Source organism: Phycodurus eques, chromosome 19, assembly GCF_024500275.1.
Source record: "Phycodurus eques isolate BA_2022a chromosome 19, UOR_Pequ_1.1, whole genome shotgun sequence".
Taxonomy (NCBI): domain Eukaryota; kingdom Metazoa; phylum Chordata; class Actinopteri; order Syngnathiformes; family Syngnathidae; genus Phycodurus; species Phycodurus eques.
The window spans coordinates 9,688,568-9,710,730 of NC_084543.1; the positions used below are offsets into that span (position 1 = coordinate 9,688,568).

The 22,163-nt window shown below is 42.5% G+C and overlaps 1 protein-coding gene across 3 annotated transcripts in view; it reads right to left on the reverse strand.

Annotated features, from left to right (window-relative positions):
• ttyh2 (tweety family member 2) overlaps window positions 1-22,163 on the reverse strand; it is a 37,291-nt gene that overhangs the window by 5,998 nt on the left and 9,130 nt on the right. For 2 of the 3 annotated variants that reach the window (XM_061705973.1, XM_061705972.1), the window contains exons 2-11: window positions 21,692-21,876; window positions 14,984-15,095; window positions 9,084-9,304; window positions 7,899-7,994; window positions 5,469-5,541; window positions 4,396-4,465; window positions 4,255-4,310; window positions 673-765; window positions 481-573; window positions 269-411 (exon numbers count right to left, since the gene is read on the reverse strand). In XM_061705973.1, the coding sequence (XP_061561957.1) occupies window positions 269-411; window positions 481-573; window positions 673-765; window positions 4,255-4,310; window positions 4,396-4,465; window positions 5,469-5,541; window positions 7,899-7,994; window positions 9,084-9,304; window positions 14,984-15,095; window positions 21,692-21,876 (1,142 nt within the window). Of the gene's footprint in view, window positions 1-268; window positions 412-480; window positions 574-672; window positions 766-4,254; window positions 4,311-4,395; window positions 4,466-5,468; window positions 5,542-7,898; window positions 7,995-9,083; window positions 9,305-14,983; window positions 15,096-21,691; window positions 21,877-22,163 lie in introns of those variants that run through there. The other variant, XM_061705974.1, reaches the window with a different exon arrangement.

A 22,163-nucleotide genomic window follows, 5' to 3' on the forward strand; every position in this document is an offset into this window, starting at 1 on the left:
TTCCGATTCTTTCTATTGCACAAGCAGGTGACTTTATTCATATGATTAAAGATACATTGCGTGCTCATGTTTCTGTGCGTAACTATTTTTAGATTCAAATGTATGTCACGTTCTCTGATCATTTCCAGACTATGTGCTCATTGCTACAATGCAAGGTGACACCTATCATGAATAATTGGAGAGGAGGGATTACTTTAATAATATCATAAATACAAAACTGAGGACTACATTTTGACTCTGTGGAAAGACATTTGGACAGCACACTGACCTGCTGGCTATCTGTCTCCACGCTCTAGGGATGGCGCAGAGCATGATAGTGAAGGCACAAGCCGCCAGAACGGAGAAGAGGCACAGGTAGAGCACGCCCTCCACGCCGTCGTAACACACGCCCACCATAGCATCCAGGTAGTCCTGCATACGCAAGTGGTTACGTCATATGTGCTGCTCTCCTGCTTTTTGTTAGCGTTGTTGTTATTGTACCTTGTTGAGCCCCCTGCAGTCTAACAGTGCTGTCAACTGGTGCAGACTGGCCTCAGACGAGTTGAGAACACGCTGGATGCCCACCAGGTCTCTCTGCGCGGACAAAGACAACACTGCTGATGCCAGATATGTGTGTGTGTGTGTGTGTGTGTTTGTGCATGTGTGTGTGCGTGTGGTGTGTGTGAATGATACCTCCGCTGTAGGGAATAGCGGCACGGCGAACTGCAGCAAACCCTGGATCTGTATCTGCATGGTGGTCAGAGATCTCTGGAAAAGCGTCAGAGGCTGCAATAGAAGAGTTGAGGATTAGTCAACAGAATAACATACAATGTGTCATTTTAATAGCATTGAACCATCACTTGAAACCCTAACCCACACTTCAAAGGTATGAAAGCCTGACTTGAAACCTTAATCCTGGCTTTAGACCAACTCTGACAACATAAACCTGGTTTAAAACCCTGTTTTGATAACTTAACTTGAACTCCTTATCCTGAATTGAAACCCTACTCTAAAACCATAACCCTGACTTAAAACCATATCTTGAAACCCTAACTCAAAAACCTAACTCCCCTTTGAAACACTAACTTCAACCACTACGCCTGTCTTAAATAAATCATTTGAAACCTTAACCCTGGTTTAAAACCCTACTGTAAAATAGTAACCTTGCCTTAAAACAATTTTTCTAAACACTAACCCTGACTTGGAAATCACAAGAACGCTTGTTTAAAACTCTAACTCAGGCTTGCAACCCTACTGTAAAACTCTCACTAGAACCACATGCCTAGCTTGAAACCCTAAATCTTGTGAGAAACCCTACCCTCGTCTTGAAACTCTAATTTTAAATCCTGACCCTGGCTTCAACCCATACTTTGAAACCCAAATCCCTGTTTGAAACCTTACTTTGATGTTGAAAATGAATATTAACATTTTGATACTGAATAAAAATAAGTGGCTGCCAGTGAGAGTGAAGAGTAAACCATGTATACAGTTGAGATCAATATAACATTAAGTCATTACAGGACACCAATTGAAAAAAAATACACCAGATTGCATGTTTGCTCCTTTTCTCAATAAAGGGTGCAGCAGTCAGTATTGGTATGATATATTTGTGCAAACAAACTACAGTTAACGTTTAGGACACTTGATGGATGACTTATGAGGAAGATAATAACACCAATTTTTACTTCTCTTGCTCTTATCTTGTTGGGGAAGGGTGTAAGTCTACATTTTCACCACCAGAGGACAGAAGAAGCAGAATAATTTACAAACCCCATTTCCAATGAAGTTGGGACTTGTGAAAAATGTAAATAAAAACAATCCAATGATTTGCAAATCCTTTTGAACCAATATTCAATTCAATACACTACAAAGACAAGATATTTAATATTCAAACTGATAAACTTTTTTTTTCTTTTTTGCATACATTCACTCATTTACCTGCAACAAGTTCCAAAAAAAGCTGGGACAGGGACATGTTTACCGCTGTGTTACATCATCACCTTTCCTTTTAACAACACTCAATAAGCATTTGGGAACTGAGGACACTAATTGTTAAAGCTTTGAAAGTTGAATTCTTCCCCATTCTTGCTTGATGTACAACTTCAGTGGCTCAACAGTCCTGTGTCTCTGTTGTCGTATTTTGCACTTCATAATGCGCCACACATTTTCAATGGGAGACAGGTCTGGACTGCTGCCAGGCCGGTCTTGTACTCACGCCTTTTTACTACGAAGCCACGCTGTTGTAATGCGTGCAGAATGCGGCTTGGCAATGTCTTGCTGATATAAGCAGGGACGTCCCACAAAAAGATGTTGCTTGGATGGCAGCATATGTTTCTCCAAAACCTGTATTTACCTTTCAGTGTTTGTGCATACACAGATGTGCAAGTTACCCATGCCATGGGCACTAACACACTCCCAATACCATCACAGATGCTGGCTTTTGAACTTTTCTCTGACATCAATCCAGATGGTCCTTTTCCTCTTTGGCCCGCAGGACACAATGTCCATGATTTCTAAAAAACATTTGAAATGTGGACTCGGCAGATCACAGGACACTTTTCCACTTTTCGTCAATCCGTCTCAGATGAGCTTGAGAGAAGCCAGCGGCGTTTCTGGGTGTTACTGGTTTTCGCTTTGCAAGGTGGACTTTACACTTGCATTTTTAGATGTAGCGACCGACATACATGATTTTCTGAAGAGTTCCTGAGCCCACATACAGGCAACAACCTTTACAGAATGATGCCGGTTTTTAATGCAGTGCAGCTTGAGGGATCGAAGTTTACGGGCATTCCATGTTGGTTTTCAGCCTTGCCGCGAACATGCAGAGACTTATCCAGATTCTCTGAATCTTTTGATGATATTATGGACCGTAGATGATGAGATCCCTAAATTCCTTGCAACTGTACAATGAGAAATGTTGTTCTTAAACTGCTGGACTATTTGCTCACGCAATTGTTCACACAGTGGTGAACCTCGCCCCAGCCCTTCACTGTGAACAACTGAGCCTTTCGGGGATGCTCCTTTTATACCCAATCATGACATTCACCTGTTTCCAATTAACCTGGTCACCTATGGAATATTACAAAGAGGTGTTTTTTGAGCATTCCTGATCTTTCCCAGTCTTTTGTAACCCCTCTCCCAGCTTTTTTGGAATGTGTTGCAGGTATCATATTCAAGATGAGAGAATATTTGCAAAACAACAATAGCATTCATCAGATTGAACATTAAATATCTTGTCTTTTGATTGAAAATGATTCGCAAATCACTGTTTTCTTTTTTTTCCCTTTTTTTCCCCCCGTCCAAAATCCCAGTTTGCCGGCACGGTTGACGACTGGTTAGTAATTCTGCCTCAAGGGGTTGAAATCCCGGCCCGCCTGCGTGGACTTTGCATGTTCTTTCCGTGCCTGGGTGGGTTTTCTCCGGGCACTCCGGTTTCCTCCCACATCCCAAAAACATGCGTGGTGGGTTGATTGAAGACTCTAAATTGAGCTTGAGCCTATCACAGTTGACTTCGGGCGAAAGCCAGACTACACCCTGAACTGGTCGCCAGTCAGTAGCAGGGTATTTTTGTTTCCTTCTTTCTTTTACTTTCTTTATTTAATTTTCCTTTATTCGTTATAAAGGGACAATGTACATTAAAATGTAAATAAATAACTGGCTTGAAACCCTTTAAACCAACCCTACCTGAAACCCCTACTTTAAACCCCAAACCTTGTCTGAATACCCAAACCTGGCTTAAAATCCTAAACCTTGCTTAAAACTCTAACCCTATCTTGAAACCCTAATTTTGGCTTTAACTACTTTTAAACGCTAACCCTCACTTGAAACCCTACATTGAAACTCTCACTTGAACTCCTCAGCCTGTCTTGAAACCCAACTTTGAAACCATAATCCCAATTTAACACCCTATTTGGAAACCCTAATTTAAACCCCTAAACCTGAACCTAACCTTTCAACGCCTGTTCACCCTGACAAAAGAGAGACTAAAAAAAATCAGAATACTAGTGAGAAAGAGGCGGAGCTTGTGCCTTGACCGTGAGCCAATCAGTGACTTTCTGTGTTGTTTCACTTTGAACCTTAAACTTTGTTCTTGCGACAGTTTGCTACACTTTTTGATGGGAAAAGTGAACAAAAGGAAAATACGTTGGCGTGCGATGGTCACATTAGGTACACCTGTTCGATTCTGTTACAACATTGCTTCATACTGAAAGCTGTTTCTAATATTTTGATTATGAAATATGTTAGTGTTATTATTATTATTACTATTAAGTGTACCTGCTGGTAAGGGTTGGTCAGCGTTTGGTTGCAGTAAACGTAGTATTGAACGATATCTGCAAACAAACAAAAGGATGAGTCATCATTTTTAAGACGGAGGTTTTGTGGCTGGTGGTGACTCATTGTTATCACTTGTCGTACCTGTGCCGATGACACCTTTGATTTGACTCATGATGAACTTGTCAGGCGCCACGCAGAAGTCGCTGGTGCCCTAAAAATAACACACAGCTCTGTCAAATGCACTCAAACTCTAACTCTGGCTTGACACCCCTCTTTGAACAACTAACACTGGCTTGAAACCGTAACTTGAAACCACAACCCAGGAACAGGCTACTTTAAAAGTTGAAGCCTTAACACTAAACCCCATCCCAGAATTGAAAACCTCATTTGGAGCACTGACCCTGGCTTGAAACCCTAACTTGAAAACCTAATTTGAAACATTAACCATGTCTTAAAACTGTACTTTGAAATACTAAGCATGTCTTCAAACCTTAACTTGAAACCCCAATCCAGGCTTGAAACCCTACGATGAAAGCCTAACCCTGACTTGTAAAACTAAATAAACCCCCTAATTTGTTACCTTAATGCATTCTTGAAACATGAAAGCAGAATTAAAAACCCAACTCTGGCTTGAGACCCTAATTTGAAAACCACAGGGGTGCCCATATTTTTGCGCACGACTTTAACTCTAGCTTGAAACCTAAACTTGAAACCTTAACAGCTGGCTTGAAAACCCTACTTGGAAATCCCAACCTTGGCTTAGTTAAAACTTTAACTTGAAACTACAACCAAGGCTTTGACTATGGCTTGAAATCTTACTTGAAACCACAACCACTACTTTAAATCCTACTTTAAAACACTAACTCTAGTACGCTACCAAAAATCCCTTTTCCAGATCTGCACCGTGTACTATGCTTCATGTCTGTAGTGCAAATCGACAATTAGCATGTGGAGTTGATGAGCACACTACCATGGCAACGCGGTGAGCTACTGTGAACGTGCACGTTTCACTAAGAAGATCTTTCCCTCATTGTCAAACGAACAGTGCCATCTCTTCTGGCTCGTTTCCGTGGTTACGCATGAATCCCACACTCGCCCACACGTAGCATTAAACAGCAGCAGGAAAATAAAAATTATTAGATTTGTTTTTATTATTAATTAAATAGATAAACTCCAAACTAAACTTGTAGCAGACGGCATACTGGGCAACTCACCACAGCGGCGGCCAGTTCAGCTCCTAGCGATGCCCAGCTGAGTATCAACGTCAGCACCCCACACAGCATCATCCTGACGGAGCACACAAACACATTTAGACATACTCAAAATGATCACATTCAAATACAGAGCTTGAAAATGGTTTTGAAAACACGTTTTATGTGCAGGATGATGTTATTTCCGATTTCTAGTTTATTACCCACTTCATCCCAATTTCAAGCATTCGTGAAACCTTTAAAAAAAAGGAAGCTTAAGAATTCTAAGCACCCAATTTTGGACACCCTAAGATATGTTTGTTGGTGGCCGGAGGGGGCAGTAGGCGCAGAATGGCAGCCACGCTTCCGTCAGACTCCCCCAGGGCAGCTTTGGGTACGTAAGTAGCCTACCAGCACCAGGGTGTGACTGTGGAGTGAGTGAATAATGTGTGCAATTATAAAGCGTCTTTGAGTATCATGAAACGCACTACATAAGTGTAATGCATTATTATTATTATTATTTATTTTATTTTATTTTTCATCACTGTATTTTCAATTCATAGGCAAGTGCATTTTGATACATTTGAACAGCTGTCTCGAACCACCAGGAATCTTGCGGGCTACTCTATATATTTTAAAAAAACTAACAAGAAATATTATAAACCAAATGTCTTAGGAGAGCTTCAGCGAGGAGAAAAGGCCAAATGATGAGACTGAAGAAGAAGAGCCTATAACTTCCAAGAAAGCTGCATTTCAGGGACAATACAGTCCTACCTTGGATTGGGACCATACTTAAAAACCAAACCCTCATGTGGAACTCTAACCCAAGCTAGAAACCCTGACTTGAAATCCTAATTTAAAACCTAACCATGTTTTGCATGAAGGCCATAGCATGGGCTTTGAAGTGTTTCCGTCTTCATAAAAGTTTGCTTAAATGCCTTATTTTTTTTTCTGTAACTCATTAATCGGAATTAATTAATGGTCACTTGACAAACAGAAGAATACTATCGTAAATCTAATCTAAATTGAATCTGTGTGTCACCACCCAAAGGGGTTGAAACAATGATGTCACTGGCCAGGTTGTCAAAATAATGATAAAAAAGAAACGCAGCTGTTCGCTGAACCCTACAGGACAAATGATGATCTCATCGTGACAAACACTCAGCAAGTGAAAGGCCTATTAAAACATGAAACATCAGAGGATTGCTCGAGGTCAAAGTAGTGGTAGTGAGACTGTTGGAGTGGAAATTAGCTTGTTAACTAGTGGTGCTAACACACAGTCAGTCCCCAGCCCAGAGAGTCCTTTGCTCATGAATTCCACTCTAGTCGAAAAAAAGAGCATTCCATGAGACGTCTTGACAAAGGGGCTCGGAGCTAAATGCGGGTTGAAGTGGGGTGGCGGTCTGTGTGTTGTTGTGGTTAGTAGGGCGAGCGTAGCCGATTTGCTGAGCGATTGAGGGCGACAGGGCGATGCACGGCTGGATGGACGGACGTTCCGGTGGGTTTTACGCCCCCGTGAACTCTCTCCCCGAGGAGGCAAGCCCCGCACGTCGGCAAATCAGTTACGTGCGCTGCTAGCTAGAGGCTAATTGATGGGTGTAAACCTAGCTCCCGCTGTCTCCAGCCAACATCAGCGATTGCAGCAGAGAGATATGTCGTGTCCCAGACCAATAAACAGGAAAATGGAGAAAATGCTTTGCACCCAATGAAGAGGCACGCTAAATGGTGATAAAAGGGTTGGGGTTTCAGAGTAGGGTTTCAAACCTGAGTTAGGGTTTCAAAAGTAGGGTGCAAGGTCAGGGTTTAGGTTTGAAGTTAAGGTTTCAAATTGGGTTTTCAAGCCTGTGATAGTAGTTTAAAGAAGGATTCAAGTTAGTATTTCGTAGTAGGGTTTCAAACCAGGTTTAGGGTTTCAAATGACTGTTTCAAGTTAGTGTTCCAAATTAGGATTTCAAAGCCCAGTATAGGGGTTCAAAGTTGAGGTTCAACGTAAGGTTTCAAATTAGAGTGTCAAGACTGGGATGGGCGTTCAATGGAGGGTCTCTCGAAAAGGCTTCATGGTGGGGTTTCAAATTAAGGTTAGGGTTTGAAAAGAGTGTTTCAAGTTATGTTTCAAATTAGAAATTTGTGACTTCCTTAGCAGTCTGCAGTGTAGCGTGAGGAAGTTATTGAGTGATTGCATTGATTGCTTGTTGTCAGTGTGTCCATTTAAATGCAAAACGGGATCACGTCAAATTTGATTCGGGGGTAAAATGGAGCGTGGTGTCAGTGTTACGCTCATTGGATTCAGCGGGTGAACATGTGGGCTGCTGATTAAATGTGTCCCAGGCGTCTCCTGTGAAGAGTACGCCTCGTACAATGTACAACTCAGAATGGGATTTAGTACTTCATACGCTAATCGACATCTTTTACTTCAGGACAGTTTCAGAACAAAGTGCACGGCACTTCACTTACGTGGTGAGCAGCCAGCGAGACTGCTTGGCGAGTCCCAGACAAGCCAGTAGGCAGATGATGAGGTCAAGGATGAGGAGCAGCAGGTAGGCCAGCCACCTGGGAGTCAAAAACGAGAATAGCATGCTAACACCTCTAACACACGATCCAATATAGGCGCACATTTGCTGAGCAGTTAAATATGTTTAACTTCTTAACTCTGAGGTACATGTAGGCGAAAAAGCAAAAATTACTTATTAGAGTATTATAATGCCATCATCACATTCACCAATTTTCTTTTTGTTTTGTTTTATACTTGCAAATTATAATTTCAAGTCAACGTTGAGGTTTTACACCCGGGTTTTCAATGAGGTTAGTGTTTGAAGCTAGGATTTAGGTTTCAAACCTGACTTAGGGTATCGAATTTGGGTTTCAAGTCTGGGTTAGGGTTTCAAGCTTGGGTTAAGGTTACAAGGATTAGGGTTTCAAATTTTGATTAGGGTTCGCGTTTCAAATTAAGGTTTTCAAGACAGGTTTGAGGTATAAAATTCGGGTTTCAAGTGTGTTAAGGGGTTCACAAAAGGGTTTCAAGTCAGGGTTAGGGTACCAAACCTGGTATTTGGGTTCCAAGGAGGGTTCAAACCAGGGTGAGGGTTTTCAAACAAGGGTCTCAAATTAGGTTTTCTCGTCTGGGTTAGGATTTCAAGATTTGGTGAGTGTGTCCAAGTGGAGTTTCAAGCTTTGATTACGGTTTCAAAGTAGAATTTCAAGCGCGAGTTACGGTTTCAAACATGGCTTAGGGTTTAAATTTCTGGTTTCAAGCCAGGGTTGGGGTTTCAAATTTCAGTTTCAAGTCTGAGTTAGGTGTTCATAGTGAGGTTTCAATCCAGTGTTAGGGTTTCAAACAAAGGTTTCAAATTAGGCTTTTTTAATCTTGTCTCGGACTTCAAGATTTAGTTCGGGTTTCCAGAAAATGTTTCAAACCAGGGTTAGGGTTACAAGTTAGAATTTCAAATTTAGATTTTACAAGCTTGGGTGCAGAGTTTCAAGTTAGGGTTACAGTTTTAAGTTAGGGTTTCAAATTTGAGTTTCTAGTCTGCGTGAGGGTATCTGGTCTGGGTTAGAGTTTTGCAAGCTTGGGTTCAGAGTTTCCATTTAGGGTTTCAAGCCAGGGTTACGATCTCAAGTTGGGGTTCAAATATTGCTCACCTGTAGTACTCCACGCTGGCCGCCATCTTGGCCACGGACGCCAGGTCCATGTCGGCCTGGGCCCAGTCCGGCAGGCCCACCAGCTGCTTGATGACGTTGTCGGCCATCTGCTGCATGAACTGCAGCGTCTGCACGTAGTCGCCGCGCGTGGCGAAGATCTCGTCCAGCCGGGCCAGGTGCTGGTGCAGGCCACTCTTCATGTTGCCCATAGTGGTGCTCACCTGCAGCTCACAACGCAAAAAAAAAAAAACATCACGGTAAGATGCGTCATTGTTAGCATTTTTGTTCACTTCCTTTACCTCTTGATAGATACCGTAACAAATTGCATCGTAATCCGTCCCATTAAAAAAAAAAAAAAAAAACTTATAGAATTGCTGCTTGAATGAATGTCGCAAAAAACAAGTGCAACTTTAAAGGTACACTTTTCCCAAAACATTTTGTCAAATTTGGAATAGCATTAGAAGATGACATTGCAGCTGCTGTGACACGACAAACATACAATTGTGATGGAACTGTTGCAGAGCAGCTCTGCAAAAGTCTTGGTGAAGCAGCATGTGGCTCATTGCTTGTTTTCTTGTTCTCTCTGTTCCAACTGACCGTAAACTATTGTATATTTCTGCTCATGCTCCATTTAAGTGTGACAGCAGCTGAGCCACAACCTGCTTCGTGAGACATTATCTGATCAGATGTAGCAAGCAGCCTGCTGTGATATCGGCCAGGGTGATTATCGCAGCTGATATTCGGCACATATCATATTTGACACATATCGGCATCGGCCTTTTATAAAAATCCGACGGCCGGTAAAAAATCAATTTAAAACTAGGTAAACTTCAGTGAACTATATTTATTTCGTTAACCTTAGGTAACAATTAATGTATAACCCTGGGAACTCCCTGCACTTGTTGTTTTTTGTTTTCACTTAAAAAAAGATAACTGAATATGAACATTTCAGTTATATTGAAATTTTGGAAAACTTTATTGACTGAAGAAACCTTTAGGGAGTTATTCATTTGTTTAAGTTTTCATTTAACTTTACAAGAGTGTGGGCGTTCCCTGCACTATTTGTTAGAATTATAAAACAAAGATACCACCTGTCCAAGTAAAAAATTAAAATAAATAAATAAATAAAATGTTGCAAATCTGAAAATCTATTTAATACACATATGTTGAAATGCATTTAAAACCAAGTATTAGTTTTAGTTAGTATTATTCAAAATGTTTATGCCAATATTTTTCCTTTAACAGCAAACATATATCGGCTCAAAATATCGGATATCAGCCTCCTTGAGTACTAATAATCGGTATCGGCCCTGAAAAGCCCATATTGGTCTTTCTCAAATACATTTCTGTCACAATTGTATGTTTGTGATCACGAGGTGGACCCATGTTTAGTATAAAACTACAGCTGAGTCACATGCTGCTTCACCAGACATTATTATTTGACCACACGCAGCAAGAGCGAGACTGATATTGTGTTTACTGGTTTGAACCGGCGGTTAATCAAGCCTCTGAGGATAACGGCAAACTGCCGAATTTACTCGGCACGAGCGCTTCCAGGTCTTTAATTATAGCGCCTGACTTTGCTTGGAGGGAAAGCTTGTTTACGAGGAAATGGCGAGACATGATAATTGAAAAGGCTAATAAATGCTCCCCTTCAGCAGTGGGTGCTTAGCGCCTAATGGAGAGGCCAGTCGTATTGTTGCGTGAGAGATTAGTTGCTATTTTCATCGTGCAGCCTCCCGAAAGGAGACGACGACGCTGAAAAATCAACAATCATTGGGCACATTTTATCCGAAATTGTTCGTCCAATTCCAATTGTACAGAGCAAATTCAAGGTCTCCTGACTAACAGTTATACTAAACACGAGCCACTTCCTGATCATAAACATACAATTGTGACGGAAATGTACCAGAGCAGGCTGCTATGATCATGAGGTGGCTTGATGTCGAGTGTGACAGCAGCTGAAGCACTAGTGCTAGAAAACCTTCTAAGTGATACACTACAGTAGAAAGGTAAGTCTTGGTGTTTCCCATTGTTTACTGCATTCAAAGATCTACAAATCGCCACTATTTAGGCAAGACAACACAATCGTCATACAAGTGGAGTGGGTGGAGAGAGAGCAGCAATCCTATACTGTACGTGATCCACGCCGATGGAGCCCAGATATGATTTTCCCAGTGGATTCCATTCGAGCGTGGTGGTTGAAACAGTAATTGGCTGTGTGTTAGGTCGGGCCACAAAGCAATTCGACGCTGTGATTTTAATCTCTACAAGCTGTAAACAAACAAAGAAGACAAGCTGACATGTGACGCATACAGTGAAGCTGGCTGGAACTGAAAATTTGCTGCCTCGTGCGGTTCGGCTGGGGGGAAAAAAATACAGTACGAAAGTTGAAGATTTAAGATGAAAGGAGATGTCCTGGTACCACGTCTTAGCTTCCCAACAACAAACTTAATTAATACCCTCGCATCCTCTTTTTCATGGGAAAGCCTTGATGAAATCCCACATAAAATGGCATAGGCAAAAACTGTAGTGTTGCCCATCCATCTGGTTTTATACCTGCTTCCGGTTGGGGTTCATTTGGGCAAATTCCCTTGTCGGAGTACATCAAAGTTCACACCAAAATGTCCAAATTTCGTTCATGGGTCCTTGAAAGGTCTTTTTGTCCACCCAATTTCCTGTCTACAGATGAAACCATTGTTGCGGGGCTACATTTTCTAACTACTGAGCACTACAGAGTTAGTTTAGGGGGGAGGGTCATGATGAATTCCCCAAAAAGGTGATTATTTTGTCACAAGAATATAATAAACATGGCGAGGTGCTCAGGCCTTAATTCAAGTTTAATGTGGAAGGCAGAGCATGTAATGGAACACGGGTGTGCGGTAACTCAAAGATAGCAACCCTCTTCGTCGCCGGCAAATGAAGCACAGCAGAAACACGCGCGTTCTTCGCCGCTCGTCTGTGTCGGGCGGCCGCAAAGCTTGTCCTCGGAGCAGAGATGGAGCGCTGAGAAGGCTTTAAAACGGAGGACACAAAGATGACGCTGGTTCGTGAGCAAGAAGTCTGCGCTGGAAATACAGCGCAGACGATAAGACGTGTACAAGGTCTTCTAACTAACACCGCAGCTGCTGTCATAGCCTCCTGAGGATCACAAACATACAATTGCAATGGGAATGCACCACTGCTACATCAGGGATCAGGTAAGAATGTCTTTAGACTTGGTGAACCGCATGGGGCTCATTGCCCAGTTATTTTTGTATGCAGTGATCCATATAACCTTAAAAAGTTTTTAGTGCAAACAGGGAAACAGGTAGAAAAAAAAAAGTTCGAAATGAGCAACAAAATACAGAGCGGAGGAATGGAATGCAATATAAAAAGTCTTCGGACTAACCACGCAACTGCTGCCACTAAACACGATCCGCTTTGTGATCACAGACATACAATTGGAAAAGGAAGTGTATCAGTGCTCACTGATCAGACGATAATGTCTGCCAACAGTTCGATGCTTGTGCACCTATTTCGCACATGACACATTAAGCCGCTTTGTCATTATAAACATACAATTGTAATGGAAACTTAGCAAAGCAGGCGCTGATCGGAAAATTTGTTTATATTTGGTCAAGCAGCATGTGGCTCACCGCCAAAGGTTATATTTGTACATTGTGTTCCATTTAACCGTAAAGAATCTTGTTTTTGACAACAAGGCAGCTGGTGTGACAGAAGACCTTGAAGACTGCATTCTGTGCAGTTCCACCTCTTTCTTGCAAGAATCATTTAAAAAATGACACCTGGCATTTTCTAGTGTTTATTCTGGTAACAATAATATGTTAAAATATTGCTACAACATTTGTCGATGACTAACCTGAGTACTTTTGCCTCCATTTCACAGATTCTTTGACGTACAAGAATTAGCCTAGAAACCTTGTAAGCACATATAAAAGTATAAAATAGAATGGGAATTATTCATCCCAAGGCCCCCTTTTTCACACTGCCTTTCAAATTAGGCTTTTAAGGCAAGGCAAGGGTTCCGAATTAGGAGTTAAAGACAAAGTTAGGGTTTTAAATTGGGGTTTGGATTTCAAAGCCAGGTTCAGTCGTTCAAGCCTAGGAGAGGTTTTCAAATTGATGTTTCAAGCCAAAGTGACAGTTTCAAGTTGAAGATTTAATTAAGGGTTTCACGGCAAGGTGAGGATTTCAAGTTTAGATAAGGGTTTCAAATTATGGCATCATGTTTGGCTTTCAAGTCAGGGTTAGGGTTTCATTTTATGGCTTAAAGAGAGGGTTAGTCTGTGAAATGAGGTGTTGTTTTGCTTGTTCTATTCAGTGATTTGTTGGGCAATGCTTTGACAGTAGCAACCTTGAATGACAAAATAAAAGCAAAAGCGGTATAATAGTTAAGAACAATAGGAGCCTCTTAAAACAGCAATGGACTGCAACCATATTGCCTTTCCACAAAATCAGTGGCAGAACAGAAGAGCCGGCCGGCATTGATTTGCCTTTGATGGGCGCTCTGCAAAGGGGCCAACGCCTTATCCCTGACATGGACCCAAGTCCACCGAGTGACTGCCATGTCCTCTCCAAACCATGGAGTTAATATTAGTAGTGGTTCCAAATGTCACACCGGTTCCATTGTAGAGTATTAAATGCATCCTGTTTTGGCCACTCTCCATCTTTGGGCTTCACTTCGAAGCGAGAGTGTGTTCCTCAACACATCATCAGCATATCTTCCAGACTGTGGCTAATCAAGGTCTTGCCTCCTTCAAAGCCCTTCTAAAAAGGAGTCCGGCCATTCTCCAATTTCAGTCGAAGCGCCGAACTGTTCCCTTTTCCATCCTCATTATAAGCGTTTTGTTTCCTGAAGGGGAACCGCGGCACACTGGGCTCTTTGTCCTGCCTAAGAAGACCACTTCTTAACAGTCTATAGAAGCATGTGTGCGATGCGCTGCCTTCAGGAAAGGACCGAGCATTGGGATTCGGAAATAAAGAACGTCACGTCCAATTATGCGTCGGATAGAGTTCACACGTTCGCAAGCATTCAGACAAGCAGCGTTTTGTTGTTAGGTTCTCTGCGTGGACCAAAACGTGGAGTCTGGTTACAAGTTTCAGTTAGGGTGTTTTTTTGCAGTGCTCTAGGTTTTCAAGTTTGGGTTGGTGTTTCAAATTAGTGTTTCAAGTTAGACTTAGATATTCAAGTTTGGGTTAGGGTTTTAAGGCATAGGGTTCAAGTTTTGGTTAGGGTTTCAAGTTAGGGTTTCATATTAGGGTGTGAAGCATAAAATACAATAGGGTTTCAAGTGAAGCCTTCAGGCAAGGGTTTGAGTTTCAAGTTACTGTTTCAATTTAAGGTTTCAAGACAATGTTAGGGCTTCAAATTGGGATAATACATTTGGGTTTCAAACTGGTTTAGTGTTTCAAATTTGGTTTAGGGTTGCAAATTAGAATTTCAACCCAGGGTTAGGGTTTTAAATTAGTATCATGTTTGGGTTTGAATTTAGGGTTAGGGTTTCAAGTTAAGGTTTCAAGCCAGGATTAAGGTTTAAATTTAGGGTATCAGATTTGGGGTAGGGTTCCAAGCCAACATTAGGGGTTCACTCTATGATTTTAAACCAGTGTTAGGGTTTCAAATAAGGCTTTCAAAGGTTTTCTGCATTGGCCAGTGCTGTGATAATAATGACCTTGAATGACAGAATAAAAGCAGAAAAAAGTGCTGACTAGTACTAAGAACAGCAGCAGCCTGTTAAACATCAATGCACCGAAACCTTAATTAACGGCCTAATTTAAAGTACATGCACTCCTATTTACTTTTTTGTGTTTATGACGTTTATCTAACAAGGCTAGCAAAGGTCTGATACACAAAAAAAGTGGCTTACGCAAAGGCTCTGTCGCTACATTGCACCTACCAGGCTGTCCACGCCGCCCAGCGTGTTGTTGGCGTTGTACAGCGAGTACGTCAGCTGGTACACGCCGTCGTTGGTCTCGCTGTTGCCGTAGAAACCCACGCCTACGGCCACGCTGCGGGAAAGGCACAGTCAGTCGTCTATTTGTCAGACTTCAGCTAAGTGAGCAGCAACAGAATTAACTCCACAGGTGCTTTTTCTATGGCTTTTTTTTGGACGAAGCGATGACAGATGAGAAATTACAAAGGTGATATATATACTGATGTAGCAGAAGCATAGCGACAAAGGGGGCTCAGCTGCTCAGTACAACGTGGCCGCACATTTTACCTAACCAAACTGCCAGAAAGCCAGAAATTCTACTTATGGCGTTGTAGCAACAGATTAGCAATTAAAATGTCGTGCTCAGTACAACATGTTTGGCTTCGCGTTTTAATTTAGGGTTTCAAATTAGGGCTTAAATTTATGGTGAGGGTCTCAAGTTACAGTTTCAAGCCAAGTTAAGGGTTGCCCTAGCGTAGTGACAAAAGAAGGGTCCTGGCTGCTCAGTACAACACTGTGCATGTTAGGGTTTCAAGTTAGGCCATCAAGCTGCACTATGCTGCATAGTGCATGCTGCACTATTTGCATATACTGGCCACTCATGCCAGAGTAGCATCTGCTCCATTTGCACACTGATTGAGGAGTATCTGTAACATTTGCACAACCGACATTGTCCCAGATGATCGCACTACTTGTCACTTTAAACCGCATACACTCCTTGAAGTCTCAGCGCCCTTTGCACAATGGTCATTGCACCGGACTATTGCAATATTAGTCGTTCGAACTGCTCTAAGTGCTAGAGGACTCTGCATCTTTTTGCACAATTGTTTTTTTGTCAATGTCTTTATGTCTCCAAAGTGTTCTGTAAATTGACTGTTTGTTGTACTAGAGCGGCTCCAACTACCGGAGACAAATTTCTTGTGTGTTTTGGACATACTTGGCAAATAAAGATGATTCTGATTCTGATTCTGATCAAGCTATGTCTACAACCCCAAACAATTAGGAGTGTAACTTTAAGGTATTAATTGCAATTAATTGATTCTAAACAACTTCATGAGCTAAAAGAATAACGCATTTTAATTGCATTTTGTGCTCCAAAAAACACAGAACCTCTGTCAGTGCACGATTTCCCGGTACACAGATTACACTGATCCACACGTCAGAGCTTGGCTACCAAAATGGAGGAATTGAATGAAACACCATTGCTAGGACTGATAGGAGGCAAATTTCATTAAAAAGTGGAAGCCTTGATGAGCGTGGTTTTGTGGAAATTGTGCAAAAGGGTGTTTTCATACCACCGAAACACTTCAACTCTGCGACATGTGATCCGACTTTTCAACTGGCACGCAGACACCATTTAAAGGTAATGCTGTTCTAAAAAGCAGCAGCGAACCTGCCACCTCCGCCACCCCACCAGCGCTAGGAGATAGTAGCCGCCAGCGGGTCTGCGGATCGGCACACCTGCACACCTCAAGAAAATAATAAACTGGGGTTTCAATTCAGAGTTAGGGTTTGAAGTCATGGTTCAAGTCAAGGTTAGGGTTTCAAATTTGTGTTTCAAGGGAGGGTTAGGGTTTTAAGTGCGGATAGAATGCAGACTTGTTTAGCGGTAGCTTAGAGACAAAAATGTGTCCTGGCTGCTCAGTACAACAACAAATTTCAAGTTTGATTTAGGGTTTCAAGCCAAGGTTAGGGTTAGAAGTTTCGGTTAAAAAAAATTGTACTTACCTGGCCTGTAATTTGAAGCAACAGAAAAAATCCTGGAATGTATTATGTTTTTTTTGTTGTGCGTCTGTTTTTAGTTATGTTTTGTAATGCTGGATTGACAAGCACAGTGGTTTTTATTAATATGCTGCCAATTGTCCCCTGTATGAATACATTAGCACTAGCGTAGCACAACGATGACGCGACGACTACACTCATCACTTAAACAACAAGGTTTCTTGTTAGCGTTTAGCCCGCAGTTACCAGCTAGCGCATGCACCATGTTTTGAGCGTCGCGCTTGCGGCGGATATGTGCGTTGCAAGACGTGACATAAATAAATCACGTTTGCTGGGTGGCAAATGAAAGGCACGGAGGTAGATAAAAAAAGACAGCATGAAAAGGTATTAGCGCACACAAATCAGGACACACGCTATGTATGATAATGACACACAAAGACGTGCGTTTGGTTCGCTGGATGTTCTTCCCTTTTGTTCATCCGCCAATGTGCAGATGCTAAAAATACTCAGGCTTAACTCCCGGAAACAGTCTCATTAATTCAAGATTATTATTTTTTTTTAATAAATACACCACTTATGCCCAATGTGTCTTTTACTAGCTGGAGTCGAAGCCCAAGAGAAAGAACATCACAGACAGTGCACAACTGTCACGGCGAGGAATGACAATGCAGAGAAAAAGACGTGAGGAATTTAGGGGAAAACTAAAGTGAAATGGCAGCAGCAGCAGCGGCAGAGGGGGAAAAAAAGGCTGCCGGCTAAAACGAATCGACTCAAGACGGGTTTATCAAATATTTACGTTTTGACCCAAACTGGCAGCCGAACCGATGGGATGAGAAACTCCTGCAAAACTATTCGGCGACTGTCTTGGTTTGCTTTACAAGTTGGAACTGCCAAATTTCCACTGACATTTAGCTACCGGGAGACACATTTTTTATTCGTCGTGTTTGTTAGCTAGCATGCTACTTTCCAGTTCATGAAAGATGACATACATAAATGAAAATTTTAGTGAGCTTCAGATAGGCTGCTGCTCAAGTTACCAGAATAAAAAGTGTCGCTATGAAGGGACTCTAATGCCTTTGCGCGTGGGACAAGGAGAGCCACAGTCGTGAACACTCGCAAGGAGCTGCTGTTTGCACAGCTCACGCTCAGAGACTCACACACAGACTAAATAGCCGACTCGAGTCCAGCTCCTGACTTGACTTACTAGGACACGCCTTAATGGCACACATCCAAAACACGGATACGACAATACGTACAGTAATTAAACTTCATACAACCAGTTTAGGCACGGTGGCTGACTGGTTAGAGCGTCAGCCTCACAGTTCTGAGGAGCGGGGTTCAATTCCCGGTGCCGCCTGTGTGGAGTTTGCATGTTCTCCCCGTGCCTGCATGGGTTTTCTCCGGGCACTCCGGTTTCCTCCCACATCCCAAAAACATGCATTAATTGGAGACTCTAAATTGCCCGTAGGTGTGAATGTGAGTGCGAATGTTGTTTGTTTGTATGTGCCCTGCGATTGGCTGGCAACCAGTTCAGGGTGTACCCTGCCTCCTGCCCGATGACAGCTGGGATAGGCTCCAGCACACCCGCGACCCTAGTGAGGCTCAGAAAATGGATGGATGGATGGATAACCAGTTTATTTCTTTAGATCAGACATGCCCAAAGTCCGGCCCCCGGGCCAAATCCGGCCCGTGTTCATATTTCCACTGGCCCGAAGCCTCTGTCATAAAACCAATAATATGTGGCCTGGCAGTACAAAATACACGCGCAATTTTATATTTCACCACAGGATGGCAGTAAACTTGTGGCTTAAATCTCGCGGGGCCGTTTTGCGCATGATCTGTTTTTTGCCCATTTCTAAAATGGCAACTGGAAGTAAGAAAAGGAAAGTTGATAGCGAGGGCCGACGTTTCCAGGACAAATGGAAGTCTGAATATTTTTTCACTGAGTTTACAAACAACTGCGTCTGTCTAATTTGCCAAGAGACTGTGGCTGTGTTCAAGGAGTTCAATATAAAGAGGTACGACCAGACGGAACATGCGAATTACGACAAGCTAACTGGGAACGAACGCAGTGAAAAATTGAAGCAACTGGAAGCTGGTTTAACGGCACAGCAACACTTTTTCACAAGAGCCAGTGAGTCGAATGAAAATACAACAAAGGCAAGCTATGAGGTGGCAACGCTGATTGCCAAGCACTGCAAACCTTTTACTGAGGGTGAATTTATTAAAGACTGCGTGATGAAAATGGTGGACAACATTTGTCCTGAGAAAAAGCAACAGTTCGCCAATGTTTTCCTGGCTCGTAGCACTGTGTCACGAAGGAGCGAAGAAGTTTCTTCTGATATTAAGAGACAGTTGGACGCAGAAGGAGTGGAGTTTGAACTTTTTTCGTGAGCCTGTGACGAAAGCACGGATGCATCCGACAGCGGAGTGGATAGTGAAATGAACATGCGTGAAGAGCTATTTGACCTCCAGAACCTTAAGGACCAAACAAGAGGGAAAGATGTATTTGCTTCTGTTTGTTCCGCCGTACATGACATAAAATTAAAGTGGAATAAAATCACGGGGATTATTACGGATGGCGCACCTGCCATGGTTGGCGAGCACAGTGGATTATCAACCCTAGTGTGTAACAAAGTAAGCGAAGAAGGAGGTAAAGCTACAAAACTCCATTGTATTATTCACCAAAAAGTTCTATGCGCCAAACCGTTTCCGTGGATCTCAGTGACGTTCCAGCCCACCTGCAGCTGGAGCTCATTGAGCTGCAGTGTGACACAGAGTGTCGCAGCCGGTACCAACAACTCCCTCGTCAACTTTTACCAGCAGCTGGATAAAGACAGGTTCCAAGAGATTCGTACATTTGCTAAGAAAATGTTGAGCTTGTTTGGCTCGACATACTTGTGTGAGAAGACATTCTCAGTCATGAACATGAATAAGAACCGCGTGAGGACAAGACTAAATGACTCCCACCTGCGTGACATCTTGCGCATCAAAACCATCGCTTTTGAGCCAGACCTGCCCCATTTACTGCAGTCGAGATCTCAGTACAGTGCAATTTTTTTCAAAACATGAAAACTATTGTGGTGGTTTTTGGGTGGCTGGAATGGATTAATGGGATTTCAATAAATTTCCATGAGGAAAATTAGTCGGTTCAGAGTAAATTGAGTTACAAGCTTGGTCAAGGAATAAATTAAATTTCTAACTCAAAGTACCTCTGTAATTCTGTGGAAAACGATGACAGTTAATGCCAGGAAAGAAATCGATGAACAAAAAAAGTCTCAGGAGTTAAAGCAAATAGCAAAAAGATAATTGAATAATGTCACTTTCATGGTTTTTTTTTTCTATAAGGGGCGGGGGGGGGGGGGGAATCGACTAAAATTGTAAATAAGATTTCTGTCCAAAAAAAATAAAATTTTGCCTATCCTTTTAACTAACCAGCTACGATTGAGGTCCAAGCTCGCTAAACAATAGGCAAAATAAGGAGCCCTTTTCAACGCCCCAAAAATACTCCCTGCAAATATGTCACATTTATCAAGAACAACTGGCAGCAAATCGATACATAATTTACTCCCTTTGCTGTTACATAATATGCCTTTAAAGGTCATCGAGAAAAGACACGATAGTAAAAGGGCAACATGATGCGGTATTAAACGATATGAGTAGGTCCTGAAAGCGTCTTAAAAACATGAAAAAGCAAAGATAGACAGTGGTGGGACTGACAAAATGGGTTGTACAACATGACTGTCACATGAAGCAGGGCCATTGCCGCACGAGATTCAATTAGCTACTTTGCAGAGAGACGAGAGGGCGTGTAAGCGAGCGTCTTAACGATGTAAGTGCCGACCACGCGCAATCACTTCCTGTATGGCATGTGGTGATCTTTGTATAAAAACACACCAAAAAAACAAAACATGGTTTGATCTTCTGGTGTACGCTCGGAGCCGCCATTGTGGATTCTGCAGGTGTACCTAATGAAGTGTCCAGTGAGTTTATGCACGGCTTTAATGAGACCGAGGCGACTCGAGCTGTCTGCTGCGCGGAAACGAGAGGCCAGAGAGACACTCGGGAAGGAAACGGCGTGCGTCGTTGTGCATCTAAAGTGTTTGCGGAGTAAATAGAAGGGGAAATAGAAAACACCTTGAGAATAACAAGAGGACAGTTTTCTTTTTTTTTGGGGGGGGGGGTAGAAATGGAGAGGATAAAAACTCCAGGTCACACTGACCATCTTGAGTAAAAGTCACTCTGTTTACATCCTGTCCTTGAAAACACTATTGTATGTTGAATGTTAGGGCTTCAAGACAGAATTAGGGTTTCAAATCAGGGTGTGAAGTCAGGGTTAGAGTTTCAAACTATGTTTTGAAGTTGGGGTTTCAAATTAGGTTTCCAAGTTAGAGTTTGAAGTTGGGGTTTCCAATTATAGGTTTCCAAATTAGGTGGACAAACTACAGTTTTAAGGCGTGGTTAATGTTTGGATTAGGATTTCAAGTGGGATATCAAGTTTGGGTTTCACTTTCAAACCAGGTATCTAAGGTATCAAATTAGTGTTTGAAGCTATGGATAGGGGTCTCAAATTAGGCCTTTAAGAAAGGGTTAGGGTTTCAAAATCCGGTTTTAAATTAGCGCTTCAAATTATGGTTTCCATAATACCATAACAATAACATTCGTGTAACAAAAAAGGGTTAAGGTTTTGGGTTAGGGTTAAGGTGTCAAATTAGCTCAGGTTGGGGTTTCAAATTAGGGCTTTACGATAAGAGTCTCAACTCAGGGCTTTGAATTACGGTTTAAGGTTTGGGTTTTAAATCAGGGTATCAAGTTAGGCTTTCAAGATAGGGGTTAGGGGTAGTCTACTAGGGTTAGTAGGGTTTCAAATCAGGGTTTTAAGACAAGGTTACATGTAGAGAAACACTCCAAAGGAAGGGGTGTGGAGCCTGGGAAGGTGTTTTTTCTCACCAAGTGACGAGGCCTGCGACGACGGCCGACCAGGTGACGCAGCAGGACGTCGGCTTCTTGCTGTCCTCCTCGCCGCCGCCGTCGTCATCCTTGCAGCGGCAGCACAGGCAGCTCAGGTATACGGCCAGACACAGCAGGTTGACGCCCAGCACTGTCGCCGCCACGCAGCCCAGAAAAAGCAGAGACTAAGAGAATAAGATCAAAAACTTGGTCAATAATTTAAACTGAAATAATAAAACAGGGTTAGGATTTTAAATTAGGGATGTACGACACAGTTCGGGTTTCAAAATAGGGTTCCATGGGTCAGCACATCTGTCTCAAAGTTCTGGCCCGCCTGTGTGGAGTTTGCATGTTCTCCCCGTGCCTGGATGGGTTTTCTCCGGGCAGTCCGGTTTCCTCCCACATCCCAAAAACATGCATTCATTGGAGACTCTAAATTGCCCGTAGGTGTGAATGTGAGTGCGAATGGTTG